Raw genomic sequence first — 22,908 nt, forward strand, 5'->3', positions numbered from 1 at the left:
GGACCACCACAGAGGCCCAGGCCCCTCCGCCTTCCAGGCGACCCAGCGAGGTGGAGACTACGGGCACCTGGTCTGGCAACAGAGGGGAGATCGCAGAAGGTGACATACAGGGAGGGGAGGACATCTCTTCCCGGGCTGAAGCAGCACCATGAGGACGGACAGGAGGACAGACAGGAAGACCAGGCCCTCGGTTCCCTCACAGACGGGCAAGTCACGGAGGCGGAGCCATCAAACAGGCGAGCCGCCCAGGGGAGGTGGGGACCGACGACCGACGGAGTGGAGTTTGGCCAAGAGCCTGGGGGGAGGGGGAGGGGGGCGAGGACCCTCGGAGCCGGAGAAGCCCCTCCTCCACGGGCTACAGCACTGGCTTCACTGACGACCGTGTTTGCTCTCACGCTGTCTAGCAGCCAGCCTGTAGGCTCAGTCCATGCCTGTCCCCGCTTTCCTGAAACTGCCCGAGGCTGTGCTTCCCTCAGGAAGAGGAGCTCTGGGATCTCCGTGGGCCGACCCCACAGCAGAGCCTGCCTGGCCCACATGGCCATCCCCCCTCCCCCCGGGGCAGCACAGCCGGCCCCCATGAAGCCCATGGGCCCTCATGGAGAGAGGACTCATGGCCCCGGAGCTTTCTTGGCTGGCCACAGTGCAGACGCTCTCCCTGGTCACCTCCTGGGGAAACAACGGGCACCGAAAGGGGTTCCCACCCGACAAGGATATGGTGGGAAAGGAACGAGAGGTTTCACGCCTTCACTGCCCCGAGACGGGCAGCACATCCAGAAACTTCCATTACGATTCCAACTCTCTATCCCTTCAGGGCCCTTCCTGCCACCGGCCACTGCTCCTTCCCCAGGCTTCGGCGTGTCTCCGGCCGCCCCCGCTCACTCCCTGCTGAGACCACTGCCGGCTGCGGCGGGGCTGAGAGCGGGATGGCCTCACTGGATGCGCGCTCTGTGCTCCCGGCCATGGCCTGCAGGCAGGGAGAGGGTCTCGGTCCTGGCGAGCCTTTGCTGACAGGTTTCGTCCAGTGCCCCCTGCCCTCCGCCCGCCGGTCCCCGGAACACGAGCGTGCGACTTGGGCCGCTTTCCCCTTGAGGCTGTTCCTGCCTGCCGGCCGCTCGAGCAGCTCAGGAGCCCGTCTGCGGGAACAGGCAGTTAGACACGCTCTTCCTTCAAGACCCAGACCTCCCAGCTGCCAGGGGGTCCCCAAGAGAGTGGCTCGGCCCTGAGGGGCTCTGCGGAGGGCGCCCCTCTGGGAGCGAGGAGGACTCACGAGAAAGCTGTCCCGCACCAGCTAATCATCTGGAACGGTGAGGGCCGGGACGCTGAAACTCCACCACAGCGCGGGGCGTCGGGGTCTACATGGCCTCACGTGGCCACGTACCCCCGCCGTGCAGTCACGTGCGCTATTCTGCCTGCGGTTCGCGAAACTGCCCCAAGATGGGCCACGCAGGCACCAGGGGTGACCACCAGCTTTAGTGGCGCATGGAGGGCCTGGTCACGTGCCTCTCTCGACACCGACACAGCCGCGGGTGGGCACAGCCGCCACCTCACGAGGTCGCGTCACAGAGTGTCCCCGCGTGCCCGGCACGCCAACCCAAACGGCGTCCTGTGAGGCCCCAAGGACAGGGCGCCCCGGGGGGGCTCGTGCCACACGCTCAGCAGTTATGTGACCTCTGAGGAGGGAAGCTTGTGTCCCCTGCACGGCAATGTTTCCCGAACCAGGACAGCCGTTCTCAGCGACATGCGGGACTCCGACTGCAGAGGCAGCGCACACCAGCGTCGCGTCCCGTGGCCCGTCCTTGGGCCTGCCCCGCCCCTGCCAGCCGCACATGCCTCGGAGGCAGCCGCCCCGGTACTCACCGACCCGCTCCCGGCCCGCACGATCTTCAGTCCAGACGCCTGTTCCAGCTCGTCCTTGCCGTCAACTGTGGGGAAGAGAAGCACAGGGTCAGGGGGCCCTTCTCCGGACTCCCTCGGCCTCCTCCACCGAGAGACGCCCCGTCGAGTCAGCGTGTGGCCGGCCTGGTTCAGCGCTGGGCCGTGAGCAGCCTGCAGCTGGGCCCTGAGTGCCAGCCCACGCTGCCCACCAGGGGCGATGCACGGGCCCGGCCTTCCCGCGGCCTTCGGCTTCTACAACCGTCACCCCGGGAGCCCAACACAACCGTCGCGAAAACCACACGAGACATCGCACACAGACGTCTCTGCAGACGTAGGGTCATTTTCGAGTGCTCTGCTGGTCACCCGGTGCGTCCTCGCTGGGAAACACGTTCCACTAACTGGCGTCCCGAGCTCACGAGGGGACCCTGGAGGGCGCGCCTGGCTGGGGGCTGTCCTCGTCCTGTCCTCCCTGTTCCTGACCTACCATGACGCAGACGGGCAGAGGACGAGCCGCCCTGCCAGACAAGGAGGCACGAGCTCTAGAAATAATCAGCGGGTGGAAGTGAACACTCAGGATCCCGACGCCAGCACCGCAAGCCCCCGGCCCCGACCTTGTCGGGAAGACCTTGCGTCACAAAGCAATTGGTCTGGGCTCACGAATCTGTAGAAATGGTCTTTTGGACAGAGCCCATGTCACTTTGGAAATGAAAAACCAGGAGAAACAGACTTGACTGCAGAGCGTGAGTGTGAGGAGCGCCCGGCCACCGTGGCTAATGCCGACGCCAACAAGAGATCGATCACTTCCCCTTGTCGCGTCCGCCCCGTTAACCTGGTGGTGGGGCTCTCTCTGGTGCAGGGGTGGGGTGAGATGCTGTTACACCCACCTGCCCCTCCTGGGGGCCTTCCGTTGTCCTGTAGGAAGTTTCCCCTTGGACAAACGCATGTTCCTTTTACAGGCAGGTGGTTATCCCCACACTGGGAGGCAGAGGCCCGCACAGCCCCATCTGGTTCTGAGCCTCATGGGGCCGTGCAGGAGCAGGGGGAGGGCAGGGCGAGGCGGCGGCCCAAACAGAAACACTGACTGGAGGAGGACAGTCTTCAAGGGACAGAGTACCACGTGATCGATTCCAATGTCCTTCTGCGAACAGAGGAAACGTCTTGCCGCATGGCGAGCTACTTTTGGGGGGATTATAGCGAACTCTCGGATAGGTTGAGGGACAGGAAGCACATGGAGGTGGAGTTTAGAAAGTTCTCCGTTTACTGCCCCTGAGCAGGGACAAACACTCCAGACAGCCTGGCCACGGCGGCGCAGACAGCGGAGTCCCAGAGTCTGCAAACCTCCTGTGGGGGCGGGAGCCCAGGGCTCTCCAGCCGCCCTGCAGTGAGGATGTTGCCAAGACCCTCCTTAAGGAAACCATCCCGGCTTGTGCCACCGGAGCGTCCTGCACAAGGCAGATGGCCAGGGATGGACCCGCAGGCCCGTGTCCCCCCCACGAGCCAGAGGCCGAAAGCTGGTGTTTTCTGCCCAAACGCCTGCTCACTCCCCGGTCTGCAGGGGAAGGCCGGACCCTCCCACAGAGCAGAAGCCCTCCCTTGTGTCTCTGGCGGACACGCGCAGCCAAGCTGACCCATCCTACAGGCCCAGGCGCCTCAGAGCCCCAGGCCCTTGGGCAGGCCCTTTCCCTGCGCCGGAAACACACTGCTGACCCAGCTGGCGGAAGAGGCACAGAGCCCCTCCCGGGGCTGCCCACCGGCATCATACTCGTCTTCCGGCCGCGCTGTGTGGGCTCACCACCTGCCCAGAAACCGTCACACTGTGTGGACTGACACGGCTTCCGCTGGCTTCGGGGCGAACACGAGCGAGGTGCTAGTGACCGGGTCAGGGTCTGGCTTCTGCATCGGTGCCACCATGTCCGCGAACCCCCAGCCTGAGCCTCGTTTGCTCTGCGAGCCACGCGGATGCCCCGTCCTCTCTGCATGACGTCCGCCCTCTGCTGCTTCCCTGGGGTCCTCTGCTCTATCCACAGTGCCTCCCAGTGCGACTTGACGTCCCTTAGCGGAGGGAAAACCGCTGTTTCCTGGTCTCTCTGGAGCTTCAAATCAGAAAACGCACAGGTGGACCCAGAAGTCTGCATTTCCTAAAAACCTGCTTCCGTCCCCCATCCCCAGCTCATTCTCAGGATTAGCCAGATTGAAGAGTCGTCGAAGAGAGGATTAGCATCTGTCCTCCAAATTGTCTGTCTGTCCTCCCCGTGCTCTCTGCGTGCGACTGGGCGGCGTGCCAGCAGTGTGGCGGCCGGCAAGCGGGGCAGCCCTGGTGAGCGGACACACTGTTGGGGACCTCCCACGAGGCAGGATGCGGCCCCACATGTCCCAGGTCCACCGAGAGGGGCTCTGGACGTGCCCACACTGCTCCTGGTGTGGCCCAGTGGGATCACGGTGACAGGGGGACCTTGGGAAAGTCTGGGAGGTCTCTGAGCGTGCCTCACCAGCCGTGTACTCGTGATGGACCAGAGAGGCAGGCGGCCCGCCGCTGTCACCTCAGGATGTCATGTCTGTCCTGTGTGAATTCACTCGCGACATCCGGCCCGTCCCTCCGCTCTCCAGCTCCTTCAGCCAGAGGCAGGCTGCCGGCCACCCCCCATACGCAGGCCTCCAACCGTCTTCCACACGCATGGCTGTGCACACACAACGAGGACAGACCGAGGCACCGTCCGTGGTTGGACCATGCTTCAGAGCGGTATCAACACTTGCGACCTGTACCCGCTGCCCTCGTTCAAGAAGACGGGACTCCGCCCCCAGATGCTCCTCTGTCCACATTTCCTCGTTTTCCATGTGAGCCGCCGGGGTCTTGCTGACGCCGCCCCAGCTCCAGGGTCCCCCTCAATGCTACCGTGGGCCATGGTGCTTGGGAGAGAGCCCGGAGCCGTGTGTCCTGCCCGTGAGAACTCGCCGGAGACCTACGGCAGCGCCGCGTCCCAGAAGCCCTACCTGCAGCTCTTCGAGGAGCCTCGTGGGGGGTTTCCTGCCCCGTCCGCAGCCCCTGTGGCAGCTGAGGCCATGGTGCCTGTGGCCTCTGCTCTTCTGTCCCTTCTCAGGCTTGGGGTCACGTCCTCTCTGTTTTGTTGTCGTTACTGGTGGAAACGATGGAGAAACCGAGCCCTGCGCAGCCCCATGTGAGTCCGCATGGGGACGGCCCTTCCTTGCTTTGTTTGCTCACGGGGGCCCAGCGTGAGGGCAGAGCCAGTCTTTGGGCCCCTGGGCCCTCCTCCACGCCATCCTGGGGCGCACACGTTCTCCCAGATTCGCTCCAGGGGGCCCCGGCCACGTACACTTCCTTTCCGAATCCCCTCCACAGGGCAGACGGCACCAGGAAGATCCCCGGCCTCGCCCGGCCCCCGTACGGCTCCCCCAGGCCCGCGGGCCGTCTGTCTGGCTGCCACACCGTTCACACCACACCACTGTCTGCGTGGAGGCCACCTCCTGGGAATGCTGCGCTGACGCTGCCATGATTTCCAGGCTTGGGCTAAAAGGCATTTTAAAGAGAAGAAAAGCTTTGCTCCTACCAGGTGCTCTGTCGAACGTCTGCTGCGGGACATTTCGACGGACCAGTGCGGATGTGGAGCTGGTGGGGCCAGGAGGCAGAGACCCTGGGAGAAGCGGCTTTAATAACACTGAGAACGGTGTATAAAGCCCATTTTTATCTTCACTGGAGACAAAAAGGGTTTCCAATCACAAAAAAGAAGTCCTTTAAAATTAAATTCACTAGATGAGGATATGCAAATGACCTGGAGAAGCAGAACCCTACAATGTTCCCAAAATTCTACAATAGCCTATTTAATTAGTGTTTTCATTTATCAGAATCATTCCTGGCACTGGACAATTTATGCAGGATTCCCTGTAATTAAGCACAAGGCTTCTGTGGGGGTGAATTTGCCTCTCTCTCTGGCCCTGTCACTTTAACTGGAAGGCTGTGCACAGTCCCTTCGGTGATCTAAATGGGGCCCCGACAGCGAGTGGCCGAGCTCCATTAGCAGGAACACGGGGAGGGAACGGGGAGCAGGGGCAGGCGAGGCAGGTGGGGACGCGGCCCCCCGGTTTGGGGAGCCCCACCGTCCTGTGGGAGGAGCCCGGCTGCTGGCAGAGCTGGAACCACTATTCCTGGGACTCAGATCTGCACCTCACCCACACTCTGCTGCACAGTTATACCCAGGGGGGCGTCCGTGAGAGGGAGAGAACCCTCCAGGTCATTCGGGGACCTCAGAGTGGGCCTGCTGGGCCCCTTCACCTGGGTCAGCCCCCAAAAGCAGCACAGCTGGGCAGTCGCTGTGCACTTTCCTTTGGGGTGACTCCCTGCTTGGAACCCGCCCGGTGGGAGCCCATGCCAGGGAGGGAGGGGAGTGGGTCTGTCCCGTGCAGCAGGTGCCACGGCCCCTGGCCCTGCTGCCTTGTCCATACCCTCCTTTCCTTGGTGGGGGCAGAGAAGTGTTACGGGGACAGGGGCCCCTGAGCCACCCAGTCCCGCCCTAGAAATAACACCGCGCCCGGACTGCTGGGGCAGAGCCTGTTCTTAGGCAGGAATTCGAAGGAAATGGGAACCGTCCCTGCTCATTCCTTCTTTCCTCACGCAGGCCTTTTCTAAGAAGCAGCCAGAGGCTGGGGCAGCAGCTGTGGGCCTGACCCCTCTCCTGCCGCAGGGTGCCACTGAGCGCCCGCTTCTATAAGCCACTCTCCACGCGGTAACAGGTATTTGGGGAGAAAGTAGGAGACCGAGCTGGACACAGCCAAACACACGTACACACACCTGCTGGCCTTCTCAGAGCCTTCAACGTGCTGTGTGCCTGGTGGCGTCTGGCACTGGGGGTGTCGCCGACAGGCTGGGGACAGCGCAGACCATGGGGAAGGGCCAGCTGGTGAGGACGTCCCTGTGGGGGGCACTCACGGTGCCCCCCTTACCCCTAGGAGCGTAAGACTCTCACAGCGACGGAGCTGCGGCTTTCTGTGACAGGTCGGGAGCCCCGGCCGGAGGCTGACAGGTGGTCCGAGAAACCCCGTCAATATGGGGAGGTGGGCCATGGCCCCCACAGGTAGCCATATGCAAACCGGTCACGGTCACCGTGGTGGGGGAAGGGGTCTGAGCGTACGGCCAGGGGGCCATGGGGCTGGGGGAGGGCAGATGTCACGACGGGCCATGGAGGGAGGAGCAGGCACAGGCCCTGCAGGGCTCCGTGGGTGGAGCTGCAAACCTTCTCGTGGGCGTGAAGGGACCCTTTCTCGAGAGCCCTTCCTGCTCACCAGGCTCTGCAAACAGGCCGTGTCCTGACACGGGGCCTTGAAAGGATTCTTTGGGCTAATCATGTGTCCATGGCTCATTGGGCGTCCCGCGTCACTCCGACCTGAGCAGCAGGCGGGAGGCTGGGCCTCGCCCCCCCGAGAGAATGCCCTCGCGCTCTCGGATCCGCTCCACAGCAAGCCCCATCCTCGAGAAGAGGGTCCTTCTCCTTCACAAACAAGACGCCCTGGGTCGGGGGGCACTAGGCTCACTGCCGTCTTCATGGAACCTCACGAGTCGCGCAGCACGGCGTCTCCCCTGAAGCCAGAAGGAGTTTATCTTCACCACGACGACAACGACTGGATTACATTTTCAAAACACAGAGTTACAAACTCCTCCTTCCGAATATTTCTGATTTGAAGCTTCGTTATCTATTACTACATTTGTCGTATACCTTTAATCATCCATTTTGGGTGTTGCTAAAGAAAAATGTCCTTTTTTAAAATACATTCGTAATTTTAATGTTTGGTTTCCTATGTGCTTTGTATTTTTCATAAAAACACCCTCTCATTTTATACTCTGTGTGCTTACACTTGGATCATTTCCGTCTAAACACACAGATTTTATGAAATCTTATTAAACAATATAATTAGCGATTTTCTAAAAAAGGGGAGCAAAGACATTTGTAAATAAATGTGCGATAATCAAGAATCACATGTCGTTATCACTCACCAAACTCTGCCAGTGCCACAAGAAACCCCAAACACGCATGATGAGAATTCCGTGCAGCCGTCCTGTATTACTTGGCTGACTTTCAGAAGTAAAAGTATAGCTCTATGCATATTTAAACAAACTTTTTTCATTATGAATATATGTATTCAGAGTACGAAGATCAGATTTTTTAACGGCTCGTTAACTTGAGGCAGACATTTAAATACTAAACCCTGGCGTAGGGCCTCCGTGTGGCGGTGCCTTGGGGCCCTCCAGCATCCATCCCTCGACAGCCAGCACAGAAGACTCGTGGTGCCTGGAGGGGGAGGCAGGTCATTCTGTCTCTCCTCTCTGCAAAGCCCTACCTCGGGGTCCCAACAACACAGGGTCCATGTGGCAGGTGCAAAGCTTTCCCAATCTGACTCCAGGCAACTGTGGCTCCTTCTGTCCTTGAACACCCCTGGGGTACGAGCCTGCTTTAGGTCTTTGAAGAGCTGCTTGCTCCGGGGGCCCAGGCCCCACAGGACTCACCATTCTCCTGGGTGGGTTTTGGTCTGTCCAGTGTGAGCAGCGGCCTCGCCTGGACTGCCCACTTAGCCCTTCTTCCTGCCTCGCCCACTGGGATGTGAGCCATGGCAGGATAGCTCCGGTGCCCAGGACAGCACCGGGCACATAGGAGGACACCAGGGATGACCTGCCAACGCTCACGTGACTGCTGACCTGAATCAGGGCCGTCCCTGGTGGTGGTGGTGCCCCGTGACTGTGACCGAACGTCACCGCTGTATCGCTGGCACTGGCCCGTGCTAGTTTTGTAACCAAAGCGTCAATCTAAGAAGGGCCCCGAGATGCCCTCCTGGAGATCTCTGATGGGTGAGGCCTGCCATCCCATGAGTGCTGGCTCAAGCCCGAGTCCAGAGGCGGATGCGTCCTTGTGCGCCCCTAGACCACCACCCTCCCGTCTTCCTTGCGGCCACACAGAACTGGGCTGTTGGTGTCAGAGCGAACGAGCACGTTAACCGTCCAGCGCTCCTGGATGACGGTGGGCATGGACACTCGCTTTGACCCTCGCGATGGCCCGGCAGGTAACGCACGAGTCTGGAAGCCATAACGTGAAACACGGGAAGATGCTTGGATTGTAACTGTTTCGAGTCAAGTCATCTGAACATAATTTGTTGCCACAATATTTGGATATTTATTTTTGCTAACTGTCAGGCAGAGCCAAAATGACCGTGGAACAGAACTGATGTCCTGGCAATTACCTACGACAGAGAAACCACTTGAGGCTTAATTCTAAGGGGAAAAACAGAAGGGGAGTGCGCACTGCCTGTCCTGTCCTTGGCTGGAAACGGGCCCTCTCTCGGCCTCCCCGGTGTCCAGAGGCGCTGGGCAAAGGGAGCTGGGAGTCACCTGTTTCAGGAGGAGGAAAGGGACAGCCAGGGTCTGTGTCACTGTGCCCGAGGCCGATGCCTGACCCCCAGACAGCCCGAGGCTGATGCCCGGCCCCAGACAGCCCTGTACCAGAGCCAACTCTTCCACTATGCCCCTCCCGCGTGAACACAGGCCGCCACAGACAGCGGGAGCAACGCAGCGATGCTCGTTTCCGCACAAACAGCCCAAGCCTTGCTCAGACGTGTTTCCGCAGAGAAAGGAGGTGCACATTCGCTTGTGCATGAGCAGCAGACATCGTTTTGCTGAACAGGCCCCCGGACCCTGCTGCGGATCTCGCAGTCGCCCCTTGATGACCTTCTCTTGATAGTTGGAAATGTTACTTGTTGATCTGTAATTCAAAAATATCAATGTTTTCTATTTATGTTTAATTAAATATTAGAGACCAATGAATACTTATAAAACACACGTTGGTTCTGAGGCCCATGACAGCAACGTCCTGGGGAAGAACCAGAGCCTGAGAGTCCAGCGCAGCCTTCGTGCTCCCTGACCATCTTGCCCATCAGACCTCCCTCCCTGGAATTCTGGGTTCAGAGCTTCCTTTTCTAGAGACTTTTCCGCACATGTCTGTTGCCCACTTTTGCTGGTTTGAATGCCACAAGGGTGGGTGACAACACATCGGTTCCCTCCCACCAGCTTTGGTCGCTGTCGGTCCCGGGTCCCGGGAGGTTTCGCAATGTGGTCTGTGTGTTCTCCCTGCTCCGGGGCTGCACTGCGGGCGTCCGGAACACCATCATCTATGACCCCTGAAGCACCCGATCCAATGGACAACCCCGTGGTTCCTTCCTCTTTTCACACCAGCTCCCACCTGGGGCCACCGGGAGCATTCTCGCCCACGTCTCCAGCACACGACAGACTTTTCTTGGTGGAGTCGCTGGAACACACACGTCCCACGGTGACGGCACCCATTCCCACTCCTTTGCTCAGGCTGTAAAGGTCTGCGTGGCTCCAGACACCCTCCGTGTGCCAGACTTATGCAGCAGCCTGGGGGTCAGTGCCTGCCTCACGGTGCTTTCCTTTGACCTCTGGTCAGTGTCTTCCTGGGTGTCACGCACCATTCATGCGTCCTCCCACACAAAATTCGTGTTTGTGCTTTCTGCCCATTTTTCTGTTGGATTATTTGACTTTTCCTTATCGCTTTGCGGGATTTCTCTAAATGCCCCGCACGCTAACACTTTGTCCGTTGCATAGGTTCTCGCTAGTTTATCTCGGCTTGGGGTTTGGCTTTATAAATTTCCCAGTAGTTTCTTTGAAGGTTTTATTTATTTATTTGAGAGAGAGAGGGAGCATGAGCTGGGGGAGGGACAGAGGCAGAGGGAGAAGCAGGCTCCCCGCTGAGCAGGGAGCCCCATGTGGGGCTCAACCCTGGGACCCTGGGATCACGACCTGAGCCGAGGGCAGACGCCCACCTGACAGAGCCACCCAGGCGCCCCCATAAATATCCTAGTTCTGATACACTCTAATTTATCATTTTCTTTAGGGTGTGCACTTTGGGTACCTTATTCAAAAACTCTCCTCTATTCTGAGATCGTAAAGTTGTCATTCTCTACGTTCTTCTAAGAGATTTACGTTTTGCTTTCCCACGTCAGCCCAGGAACGGATTTTGTGCGTGAGGAAAGTTTTTCCCTGACTGAACACCCAGTCTTCCCAGGATAATTTGCTGAAAAGGCCACCCTTCCCTCTGATTTGCAAGGCCAACCCCATCAGATCCTCAGGAAGGTGGGTCCCCCCTCAGGTCCTGCGTCCTCGTCCCCAGGCACCCACCGCCCGCTGTCCCCGGGGCCTCTGCAACCTCAGACGGAGGCAGATCCTCGCTCCTTCCGCGGGCGCCTGGCCGCTCTCGCTCTCCACACCTCCTAGCAAGGACACTAGAATCAGCTCATCAAGTTGCCAAATCAATATAGAAATTAAAAAAAAAAAAAACAAATCTGCTGGGATTTTTGTGAAAATTTTGTTGAATCTGCGGGTTTGGGAGAGTCATCATCCTTCTCACCCCCTGACGTTGTGAACCTCACCACAGACTTCCATCTTCCTTCACATCTTCTGACCGTTTTATAATTTTCTTCACAAAAGTCTCATACATTTAAATAAATATTGATTCCTGGCACCTTATTATTTAAAATGGTAAATGATGACCATTTTTTAAAAACTGCATTTTCTAAGCTTTTTTTAAAAGTATAGAAATGCAATTAACTTTTCCATGATTTCATACGTAGCAGCCTCTCGTCGAATACTAGCAATTTATCTGGATTTTCCGTTGTGTGTCGAATAAATAATGGAGCTGCCTGTAAATGGTTACGAGCTTTTCTCCCTTTCCGATGAAACCTCTTCCTTTTTCTCTCCCACACGGCGGCCGGGCCCTCCCACGGCCTCCTCGGTGTATGTCTGCCACGAAAAGGAGTATTTTCAGTGTTTCACTGTGAAGGAAGACATTTCTGTAGATGGTGGTGGTTGTTTTTTTTAATCAAGTTAAGGACCCTGTCCTACTTTTAAGCAATTTTATTATGAACAAATGTTACATTTTTTAATTCAAAATCTATCAAGAAAACTGATTGTTCTTCTTGAATTACTAATGTGCTCAGTTACATTAACTCTATAAGGACAGAACTAGAATTGTTCAGGATGTATTTTAAAAACAAAGTGCTAGATTTCGTCCCTTGCATTTGGCTCAGTTTGTGCGTCTGGGCTCCCGTGGGAAGTCGGTCTCTAACTTCTCTTCCCGGCAGTGTCTTCCTGGGGCTCGGGTCCTGGGCTGCCGTCTGGGGCGTGGAGCGCGTGGGGCGACCGCACGGCGCTGGGTTAGCTTGGGTGTGGACAGCGGCTTCTGCACGGTGTGTGGGCCGGCACGCTCTTTGCAGGAAGACGTTCAACTGCTAGTTCCATTTCTTCCTCCGTCCTCGGACCGCTGTGGTTTTCCAGGCTCCACACCGGCCCTGTGCTCTAACTTCCTAAACGTACCTCCCAACACTGCTTGCGACACCCTCGTTACTGTTCCGAGGACACGCCTCCCTCATTCCCAGCATTATTTCTGTCTCTTCTCACTTTTATCCCGATCGTTGGTGACACACAGTTTCCAACTCTGTTTTTTCCAAGAGGAAAACTTTTGCTTTGCTTCCCCCTTGGTCTGTTGGGTTTGCCGTTTGCGTCTGCATGTATGTGTGGGTTTGTCCTGCCTTCTACTGTGTTTGGGTTTGTTCTTCTTCTGAATTCTTGAATTTAACACTTACTTAATTATCTTCACGTCTTGTTTCTTTTCTAATACGAACAGTCAAGGCAATAAATGTCTCCTAACTATCCTGTCTCAGGGCAAATCGCAGGTACAGACTTACCGTCCGATATCCCATGACTGTGCAGTTCCATTCTGAATTTATTGGACCCACTGACTGCTTTTTAGAAAACATTAAGAATTTCCCAGACTCATGAGTGAGGTTCTTCTTTTAGTCATTTCTGTCAGTGATGGTGTTGCCGAGAGTGTGGTTTGTGGAATGCTGATTCTCACAGATGTTCTGGGTGCGTGAAGGGGCACCGGAGCCCCACTCGCCGGGAACACCGCTCTCCACCTGCTCCCGGCTCCGCACTCCCTGCCATGTAGCTGAGATCTTCAGGGCCCTTCTGGCTTTTTGGCTTGATTTCTCAGTTACTGTGTGAGTTTGACTATTTCTCCTTGTAGTTCTATCCAGTTTCGTTCAGATACATTTAGGCTATTTTCTCAGGGCATGGGTTTGTGATTTTCAAAAATCCTGTCATAACATAGCGACCCTCCTTTCTTCTTGAAGTCTGTTTTATCTGCATTCAGTAGAGTAGAGCAATAGTTTTTGGTTAATATTTGCTTTTTCTTAGCAATATATACAAATGTACCTTACAAATGCATCTAGTCCTTTTATCTACATCTTTTGTAAACTTACTTGTCTGTTTGCCTGTCTACACATCTCCAGTTTTAATTGGAACTTTAATTCACTGATAGTTCGTGTGATTTCTGACCAATATGAATTTATTTCTAGCATCCTATGATGTCTTCATGCCTGGAAGTTATATCCTGGATTTCTCATTCTTAGTGGCTCCCAGAGACTTTACTATTCACGCCCACAAAGTCCCATTAATTAATAAAGCTCTGTGCTTTCTTCCCAAAATTACAGGAACTCTCACCTCAGAACACAGTCACCCAGTCGTGGTCACCTCTGTGAAAATACTGGTTTTGACTGGCTGTTTGAGTCCGTCCGGTCTCCGGCCTGGCGGGACACTGTTATTCTCCTCCACTTACTGCATTTAGTTGGAGGCTCTCATTTCCTGTCTTCTCCGCACCTCATTCCTTCCGCATCTCAGGTCTTCCTTATGGGATCACTTCCTTTTGTCTGTGGAAAATCTTTTAAAATCAAATGAGGATCTGCCGGGGACAAGTTCTCACTATTTTGGAAGCTTCTTCATTCAGTGATTCTTCCCTTTCCTCTTTTCTTTCTTTTTAGCCGTCATTGCTGGAAGACAGCCTCTCCTGGCACAGCTCTGGCCGACAGCGTTTTCTGCCTCAGCAGCGCGAGGATGTGCTCTCAGAAGCAGCCCCTCTGTCCGGACGCCGTCTCCACTGCTCGGCAGCTGGGAGGGTCCTCTTCGCTTTCCCGTGGTTTCACTGCTACGGCTCTAGAGGCCGAAGGCTTTTCACTCCCACACAGTTCTCGAATCTGGGGATGGGTGTCTTCCATCAGCACCGACGCGCCTCAAATACGGCCTCCGCCGACTCCCCTCCCCGTCTGGAATTCACATTAAATGTGCACTTACCTTTCTGAATTTTCCTTTTCTTTCTCTCTCAACTGCATTTCGATAATTTCTCGGTTCCATTTATTGGTTCTGGTTCCCTCTTCAACATTACTTGTCACTAAACTCACCTCCAGAGTTTAGAATTTCTATTATGTCTTTCATTTTTTAAAAAATCTATTGTTTTAAAAACGTTTTTTGTGGAGGTGCCTGGGTGGCTCAGTCGTTAGGCCTCTACCTTTGGCTCAGGTCATGGTCCTGGGGTCCTGGGATCGAGCCCCGCATCGGGCTCCCTGCTCAGCAGGAAGCCTGCTTCTCCCTCTCCCGCTCTCCCTGCTGTGTGCCCTCTCTCACTGTGCCTCTCTCTGCCAATGAATAAAACCTTAAAAAACAAAAACCATAAAACATTTTTTGGTTATTTTTAGGACTCGTTGTATCTCCCTCTTGTATTTCTTTCAATGACGAAAACACATTCAGTTTATGTTCTGTGTCTACTAGTCACACCCTCTGACATTCAATTTTGTTCCTTCTTTCAGTTTACTTTGCTGACAGCATCTTGTTCCCTGGCATGTTCCAAAACCTCTGATCCTGGACTCCTGCTTCTTGGTATTTTAACTGTGGGAGTCCTTGCATGTCCTTCTCCTGGGAACCTGGGAGCCGACTCCAGGCCACTTGGAACAAAAGCTTGAGCTTCCCCCAGACTACGCCGGGGGTCGGACCTGGTGGCAGCACTGCAACCTCACGCCCTCCAGGTCAGACAGAGGGCAGGCGGGGTTGCTGTGGCTTCCTAACCATTCTGAGCTGGTCCCGGCAGAAGGTGGTATCGTTCCCTTGGTTTAGGATCTCCAAGAATCTGAGTGTTGCCGGGCACCTGACATGATTAAAATGGCACCTATGTCTTCACGGTCAGCATTCTGGGGTGTTTTCTGATCCGGAGTCAGTCCCGTATCTGTTCTTCCAGTGCATGGATGGAAACAGGGACACCCCAGCAACTGCCTGACGGCCCCCCATCCTCAACCATCCGCTTAGGGAACAATAACTACTTTAATGCAGGTTTGAGCAAAACCTTGTGGGAAACTAACTCGGAAGTGTGTAAAACATTAGATAATCTGGCAATTTTAAATTACACTCAACATAACTGTGAATACATGTGTATGAAACTGTCAGACCAAAGTTCTTTGTGATTTGTGTAGGAGCTCTTGCTCGGACCGTGAACAGGAAAAGGGAATAACAACACCCTGTCTGCTGAGGGCCGTGAAGGGGGACGTGGGTCTGTCCCCGCCCACCGTCTGCACTTCCCTTGCACCCCGTTTGTCTCCGACGCTCCCAGGCACGTTGCTGGGTCTGGAGCCCACACCCTGGAGTGTGCACATCTCACACGAGCAGGCTCATCTCCTCCAAGGGGTGGGCTCTGCCCGGGGCTGTCACGTTCTCAACCTGGCTGTAGGAAGCCAAGCCCGGACTTGAGCTCGAGGCCCCTTCCTGCCTCACTCTACCGTGGGTCATGAACGAGCACGCAGTTCCATGTGACACGCCTCTCCCATAATGATCTTTAATTCATGAAACAGAGATATGAGGACAGTTCTGGAAGCAGACATTGGAGCAGCAGGAAAGGAAGTCACCAGTGCTGTCACACCTGCGTTCAGGAGGTGCGACGGCACGGTGGGACAGACGTTCGGCCGGCTGGCCGCATTGCTCCTGGGCACGCTCATCCCACATTCCTGAGCTGACCCAGCCCAGGAACCACGACCACAGCTGTCCACCTGCCCACATGTCCCACATCCCTGAGGGGCCCAGCTGAGGAGCCACAACCACACATCTGTCCACCTGCCTGCACGTCCCACGTCCCCGAGGGGCCCGGCTGAGTAGCCACGACCACACGTCTGTCCACCTGCCCGCACGTCCCACGTCCCCGAGCTGACCTGGCCCAGGAGCCGTGACCACCTATCTGTCCACCTGCTGGGGGCCACCACAGCAAGGACGTTTCTGTATCTTTCTCTTTGCCATTCCAGAGTTGGGGTTTTCTTTTCCTTTTAATGCTCCATATTGACTAAAGGCACCGAACACTTCCCAGCCCCAAATGTCCCCACTGGAGCAGAGGGTCTGGAATACATTTTCTCCCTAGAAACTGGAAGGTCGATTTGTCCAACACCATGCCTTGGGTCCCCAAGAAAGCTCCCTTAGCCCTTGTGTTCCAGCCATAACAGAATAAATAAATGACTTTCCTCTGTCGGTCTCTTGCAAAGTCTCCCGGGAGCAGGCAGGGCTTCTGTGAAAATACAGCTTAGCCACACGGTAATAATAATGACAGGCTGGTAAAAGCTAATGTCAGCTTCAATTTCCAAGTCATTTTTCAAATTATTTTAATTAGATATTGTTTCAATCTCACTTACATTAATTTAATATCTGATATCAACATTTCAGTTTTCAATTTGTTCAAATGATTTTTTCCAGTCTGCCTGTTGCCTTCAGTAATTTAAAATACAATGTTTATCTTCAGCAATTTTCAGTGCGTGGGTCCTGGCAAACTTCTATGTTCAATAAAAATGACGGGGTTGAGAGGGACCATGGTGCTTTGCAAAAATGGAAATTTATCTCCTTCTCATTTATCTCTAGACGTTAAAGTAAGCAGGTAGAGCTGAGGCTAGGTGCTCATCATAATAAGATTTTCCACCAATTTCACTGTGTAATTGGTTTTCCCAATGCAAATCTCAGTGAGATCTGATGAAGGTTTTATTATTATTATTATTAAAAGGTACTGGGATAAATAGCCACATCCCCTCATCAACATGTTTTCTGACACTCTTCAGGCACAAGGTCTGGGACCTGCCCCCAAAGAGTCTTGTTTGCAAATGCCCTGTGGTAGTGTTAGGTTCTGAGTTTCATTAGACCTCTCCCCAAACCTGTTAGCACAGACTCTGGTAAAGACACCCTTCGATCATGGCAAACACAAGGCTGACCTCGACCTCCACATTACAAAGTGTGGAGGAGGCAGATATCCTCAGGTGCCGTCTAGGATGACAGAATTCCTTTCCTCTTGAAGTTCGCAGTTAGAACACACGGATCCAAACTACACTTGCAACGTCTGAAGGGCTTACAAAAGTGAGTACATGTTCCATGATCTACACGGCTAAAGACAGACACTACAAGAAACAGAAAGGACACAGAGAACGTGCAGAGCAGGAAACAAGATGATGAATTAAAAACATGTGTAGTTATGACAATAAATGTAAACAGGTTAAATTTTACTCCCAGGACAAACTCTCTCACTTAAGTCAAAAGTATTATCTACAAGAAACACATCTAAAACAAATCAGGTCAGAGATACTACAAATTTAAGAAGTAGGGAAAATATGATAAACATAAACAGAAATAAAAGAAGTGCCATGATGTTAACATCAAGACAATATAGAATTATGAAGTTATTTTTAAGTGAAATAAGTAAGGTAATTGGATAATTAATGTTTAAAATAATCCAGAAGGAAGGTACAGTGTGTGTGCCAAGAAATAAAACAAAATGCTGAAATTAGTAAAGAAGAACCAACGTGCCTCCCATGGTCTGAGAGACGGAAAACCCCATGGCAGTCAGTGTGCAAGGCTGCTCTCATTCTGAGGACGGTGACCAGCACGTTCACTGCCTTACACGAAGTGCCCCAGGAGACACGCGCACAAGTGAGGAAGACTGAGCTTACTTCAGGGCAGACGTACCTTCCCTGAAGTCACACAACTAACAAGTGGCAGATGGACTGGACCCTGGTCTTCCCAGCCCATGTGGGAGACACAGGAACACAGCTCAGTCCAACTGTTCAGACTCCACGGTGAAGAAACAAGAATACATCGATCAGGTGTCGGGCCTCAGAGGAGACCTTCGCGAGGTCCAAGTGGTCAAACTTACGTAAGTGATCTAATAAAATTAAAAATTAGTAACTGCAGAAGATAAACATCCAATCAGTTGGGTACTGAAAAATACATTTTTCAATGACTCTTAGGTTAAAGAAAAAAATCAAAACTATGATTTCAAAGTACTCGGCAGACAATGTATGAAAGCTTTAATCTGAACTGTGGGAGGTAACCAAAGCTCGCAGCATGATAGGTGTGGGTAGCAGTGTTCACTGTTACTTAAGAAACGAGTGGACAAAACTCGGAGTTCAAATTAAGGTGTCAGAACTCAAGGGAAGGAACAGAAATAAGAAGAAAAAATATCATTAATAAACTATAAAAGACTAGGATTGGTGAATAAATCCAAGAACAATATTTTAGACAAAAAACTCATGAACTCTTAGTAGAAGTCAAATACAGAGAAAAATATGACACCTCCAACCCTAAAGTTACCAAAAATTAATAATGAAAAAGAAAACACAACCAAAGGATGGTGAAAATTTCAGAGTTACAAGCTAATAATATTACTTATGTATAAATGTCCAGAACTCTTGAGGAATTTGACTATAAGTAAAGAAAACACAAATCACAAACCAGCGAAGACTGAAGAAAGAGTCTGAGTAGGTAACTATGAAGAAAAAGGACAAACAGTCAGTCTTCTTCAGGAAAAGCAGGAGTCTGACCATGACGGTGCCGAGTTCATCCGGAGCTCGGAGGGGTCTGTGACCCCGTGGGCACATGCAGGCCCCTGGACAAGGGAGCGAGCTACAGGGTGTGAAAGGTCCATGCCAGGGGCGTTTGTGACCATGGTGGACTGAGGGCGGTTCGGGGTCCTGCCCGTTTCCTCTGTCCTTTGAATATTCAGGAGCTGAAAGGTTTGGAACTTCCAAAACCTCTCGAGCAAAATACCCATTTCATCGCGTCGTCTTGCTGAGTCAGAAGTTGAGTCAGTCACATGAATAGCTCGGACAGAGGGGCCGAGACGAGTTCTGGGGGGAGGATGGTCTTCCGGCGGATGGTCCTGCAGCGACTAGACGTCCCCATGCAGACAACAAAGCGGGACGCGGACCACACAGTTTCCACAAGAGCGCATCCACGGGTGAACCCACAAGTGGAATGCGATGCTCTGAGACTTGAGGGGGGAATGTTTGAAAGTGGGATCCGTAAAAGAAAATCTTGACAAGTGGGACTTTGCTGCAGTTAAAAAGTGCTGTGCAGAAGACACGGACAAGCAAACTAGCAGTGGGGAGGGGTTTGCAGAGGACACAGCTGACAGAGAACCTGCACGTACACAAAACACAAATCATGCAAAACGTACAAGTAAAAATGGGCTCCTGATCTGAACAGACGTGTCACCAACAAAGGCGCACAGCGGGCCCGCTCCCAGCGCGTCATCAGCAAAGCGCAAATGTAAGGAGACAGCGCTACCGGGATGAGAAAAGCAGCGGTTTCTTTGAGCTGCATCCGTGCCTCTTACTGTGACAACCTGCCCGCAGCCAGGGTCACGGTGCTTCGGGAAAACCTAGTTCCTGCTCTGCTTTGCCTGGACCTTTTCCAAGTAATCACTCGGAGCTGAGCCCCAAAGATGAGTGATCTCCCCGCAGCTACCTTGCAGATGGGAGGTGCTCGCCAGCCTGCGCTCCGTCTCCTGCCACTGGTGAGCTGGGGCGGTCGACCGCCCTCCTTCCCACACCGCACCCCTGTCCTGGATCTGTGCGTAGTAAGAGCTCTGGTGACTGAGCTCCCTCGGGGTGGGGGTACTGACATGGCATCTTCAATCAAAATGACCCCGTGGGTTCATGTCCCAAAGTTGAGGCTCAGATGCCAAAGGAAGCAGCTGCCTCCCCCATGCTGGCGGCCGGTGCCCTCCCACAGCAGCTCAAGACCTGCACACTCTCGGGTCAGTATGCCGAATGCGGCCCCCAGCACAAGCGCACACGGGTCCGAATGGCCCAAACCCAGCGCAAGTGCTGCTGAGGACACGGAGAAGCAGGGATGGTCACACGTCGCTGCTGGGGATGGAGCCCAGACCGGAGCTCCTGACAAACCCAGACACGCTTGCGTGGCTGTCCCAGCAGCAGCCTCCTTGGTGTTTACTCACAGGAGCTGCAAACAGACACGCTCACAAGCGCCTGCACGTGGGTGCCTAGAGCAGCTGCATTACTACTGCGTTACGTTAGTCACCGTCCGTCATTACTGTGTGACGGCGCGTTCTGAGATTCTCTGTTTGCGGATAACACCCAGAGCTCCATGCAGTCCGTGTCCTCCTGAATACCCACCACTGGGCCGACCCATCCCCCCACCCCCTCCCCTCTGAAACCCCCAGTTTTTTCCCCGGAGTCCACAGTCTCTCATGGTTCATCTCCCCCACTTCAAATTTCCTCCGATTCACGTTTCTGCTCCATCTAATGTCGTCCGTGCTATTCCTTACGATCCAAAGTAGGTGAAACCATGTGATAACTGACTTTCTCTGCTTGACTTACGTCACTCAGCATCGTCCCCTCCAGTCCCGTCTGTGTCAGTGCTAACGCTGGGTGTCCGTCCTTTCTGATGGCCGCGCGCTACTCCGTTGTACATATGGTTTATTCGTAATTGTCAAAACTTGTAAGCAACGAGACTCCTTCAGGAGGCGGATGAACAAACCGTGCTCCATCCAGACGATCGGACATTATCCGGGGTGAAAAGAGGGCGAGTCAAGAGCCGTGAAGAGACGTGGAGGAACCTTCCATGCACATTCCCAAGTGAAAGACGTCATGCTGTGGGAGTCCAGCTCATACCCCGGAAAGGGCTGGACCACGGAGTCCGAAACATTCAGGGTCCCCCAAGGTCGGGGGAGGGCGGGGAGGACAGGAGAGCTTTGAGGACCCGCAGGGCAGCATCACTGTAATGGTGGACGCAGGTCCCGAAGCAGCTATTAAAACCCACAGAACAACACCGAGACCGACCCTCACGTTGGCCACGGACGTTTGTCAGTGATCACGTGTCACCATCGGCTCACAAGGGTAACAAATGTCCCACAGCCACGAAACACACGACCCCTGGGGGACTGTGGGCCGGCGCGAGGACTCCCTACTTTCTACTTGATGTTTCTGCAAACCCAAAGCTACTCTAAAAATAAAACCTATTTAAAAAGTAGGAAAACTTGTTCCTATTTAAAAAGCAAAAATCGAAGGTTACGATTCAGTTGTTCCTGTCTGAGGTTCAGAAGCCTCTGGGTAGATGCTCGGAGGCCCGGCGAGCTTCAGGGAAGGGGACCCTCCGGCACAAAGATTACTACTACGGAGGAACGGTCAGTGGGAGTTAGAAGAGCGATGACTGTTCCCCACACGGCCGACTGGTGTTCTGGGTTTTGGTTTTTAAAAACCAGGAGACAAGGCAGAGGAGGAGTGAGCCGCGGAAGGGCACGGCTCAGGCTGCTCTCTCTGCTGCCTCACGGGGCCCACACCTCGACCCTGAGGCCCAGCAAGGAGGAAAGCGGAGGTCTGCCCGCAGGCGCGTGCTCCGAGAGCCCAGCGGGGGGTCGGGCCCTGACCCCGCGGCACGGGGCTACCCGGGAAGTAGAGACGGGACCCCCGCACAGAGGCCTGGGTCCCCGCCAAGCAGCGGTCTAGGCAAGATTGCTGAGGACAAAGCCGCAAGCGCGTTTGCTCTGACCACTGTCCAGCGCACGCTTTCTCTGCGGGGGGAGCGGGAGCCGCGTTTGTGCCGAGGTTACGTTCTTCCCCTTCCACAGGAGGCAAGGGTCTCCGCAGCTCCTCAGGAGGGGCCGCGTCACGTCCTTGGCAGTGCGCTGAAGTCACACGAGTTGGGAAAACGTCTTCAGGGCGTCAGGACTGCTTCACGGAGTCACAGACAACACGGCTAAGCCCCGCGGTCGTCCGCTTACAAACCTATTCACCAATCCAGAGCAAAAGGCACGTGTGCTTCCGAACGAAGTCAGCATCCCAAGCCTGCTCTGGGAGCAGCCGTCCCCGTGGGTGCCTCCCCCCGCAGCTAACGAGCCCCTCCCTTCCAATAAAGACTCCAGAGACCGTTTACTTAGGCGAACGCATTTATTAGTGACCAGGGTCTAACGTGAAATTTAGCCTAAACTGTGTGTGTGTGTTTCCATGCAGGTCTATAAATACACCATTCTGGGCTTTTCGTGTGACCCTAACGCTGTCAGGGGCCCAGCAGTAGAGCAGCTCCCCCGGGGACGGCGTCTCACGCAGAGGAGCCCCACCAGGTGAGTCCTGGGAATCCACTTGCAAGCCGGCCCAGGTGGTGGCGGGAGGCGCCGGCCACTAGGCCCGCTGCTGCCCAGACCGGGTGTATCTGGGCAGGACAAGGTTGCATTTCAGGGACAAGGTTGCATTTCAGGGACCCTCCGAACCTGGGGCTGGACCTCCCCGGGCCACAGGACATCCACGCAGAGCCAAGATCCTTTACAACAGGTGGAGTGTGGGAGACTTGAGCACACTTGGTGGGAAAAAAGGCAGAGAACATTATCCACATCCTTCCACCTGTGCCAGCTGGTCCAAAACGGGCCAGAAAGTGCCCTCTGAAGGTCCTGCCCATTTTGGAGGCAAAGTCAATGAGCATCAAACTTCCGAGGTCTCACAGCCCATCCTTCACCCAGCAGATGAGCAGCAGGAACACGGAGCGGCGACTCCAGCCAACGGGCCCGAGAGACAGATCTGCTGACCCAAACACACCAGCGAGAGGGGATTCCAAGGGCTACCGTGAACCCTCCCCTTTTCGGAACACCGTCCGAACACGGCTTTCAGCTCCGGGAGCTCCTGAGCAGCCCCTCCCCCGACCTGCTATGGCGGGTGGCCGGCGAGTCTGGGGACCCCATCACAAAGGTTGCACTGGAAGGGGAGGGACCTCGGGAGGGTCCAACGGTGACCACGGTCTTGAGCGTTTCCCGCCTCTGGGGGTGGGGGTTACAGGGCCTCACACAGGACCCCCCCACTGCAGGACAAGGAGAGAACAGG

The 22,908-nt window shown here is 54.6% G+C and overlaps 1 protein-coding gene across 1 annotated transcript in view; it reads right to left on the bottom strand.

Annotated features, from left to right (window-relative positions):
* Window positions 1–22,908, bottom strand: part of PTPRN2 (protein tyrosine phosphatase receptor type N2) — a 730,665-nt gene that overhangs the window by 242,561 nt on the left and 465,196 nt on the right. Inside the window, 1 exon segment of the mRNA XM_047695171.1 lies at window positions 1,858–1,922. Within this exon segment, the coding sequence (XP_047551127.1) occupies window positions 1,858–1,922 (65 nt within the window).

This window comes from Lutra lutra, chromosome 11 (genome assembly GCF_902655055.1).
Source record: "Lutra lutra chromosome 11, mLutLut1.2, whole genome shotgun sequence".
Taxonomy (NCBI): Eukaryota; Metazoa; Chordata; class Mammalia; order Carnivora; family Mustelidae; genus Lutra; species Lutra lutra.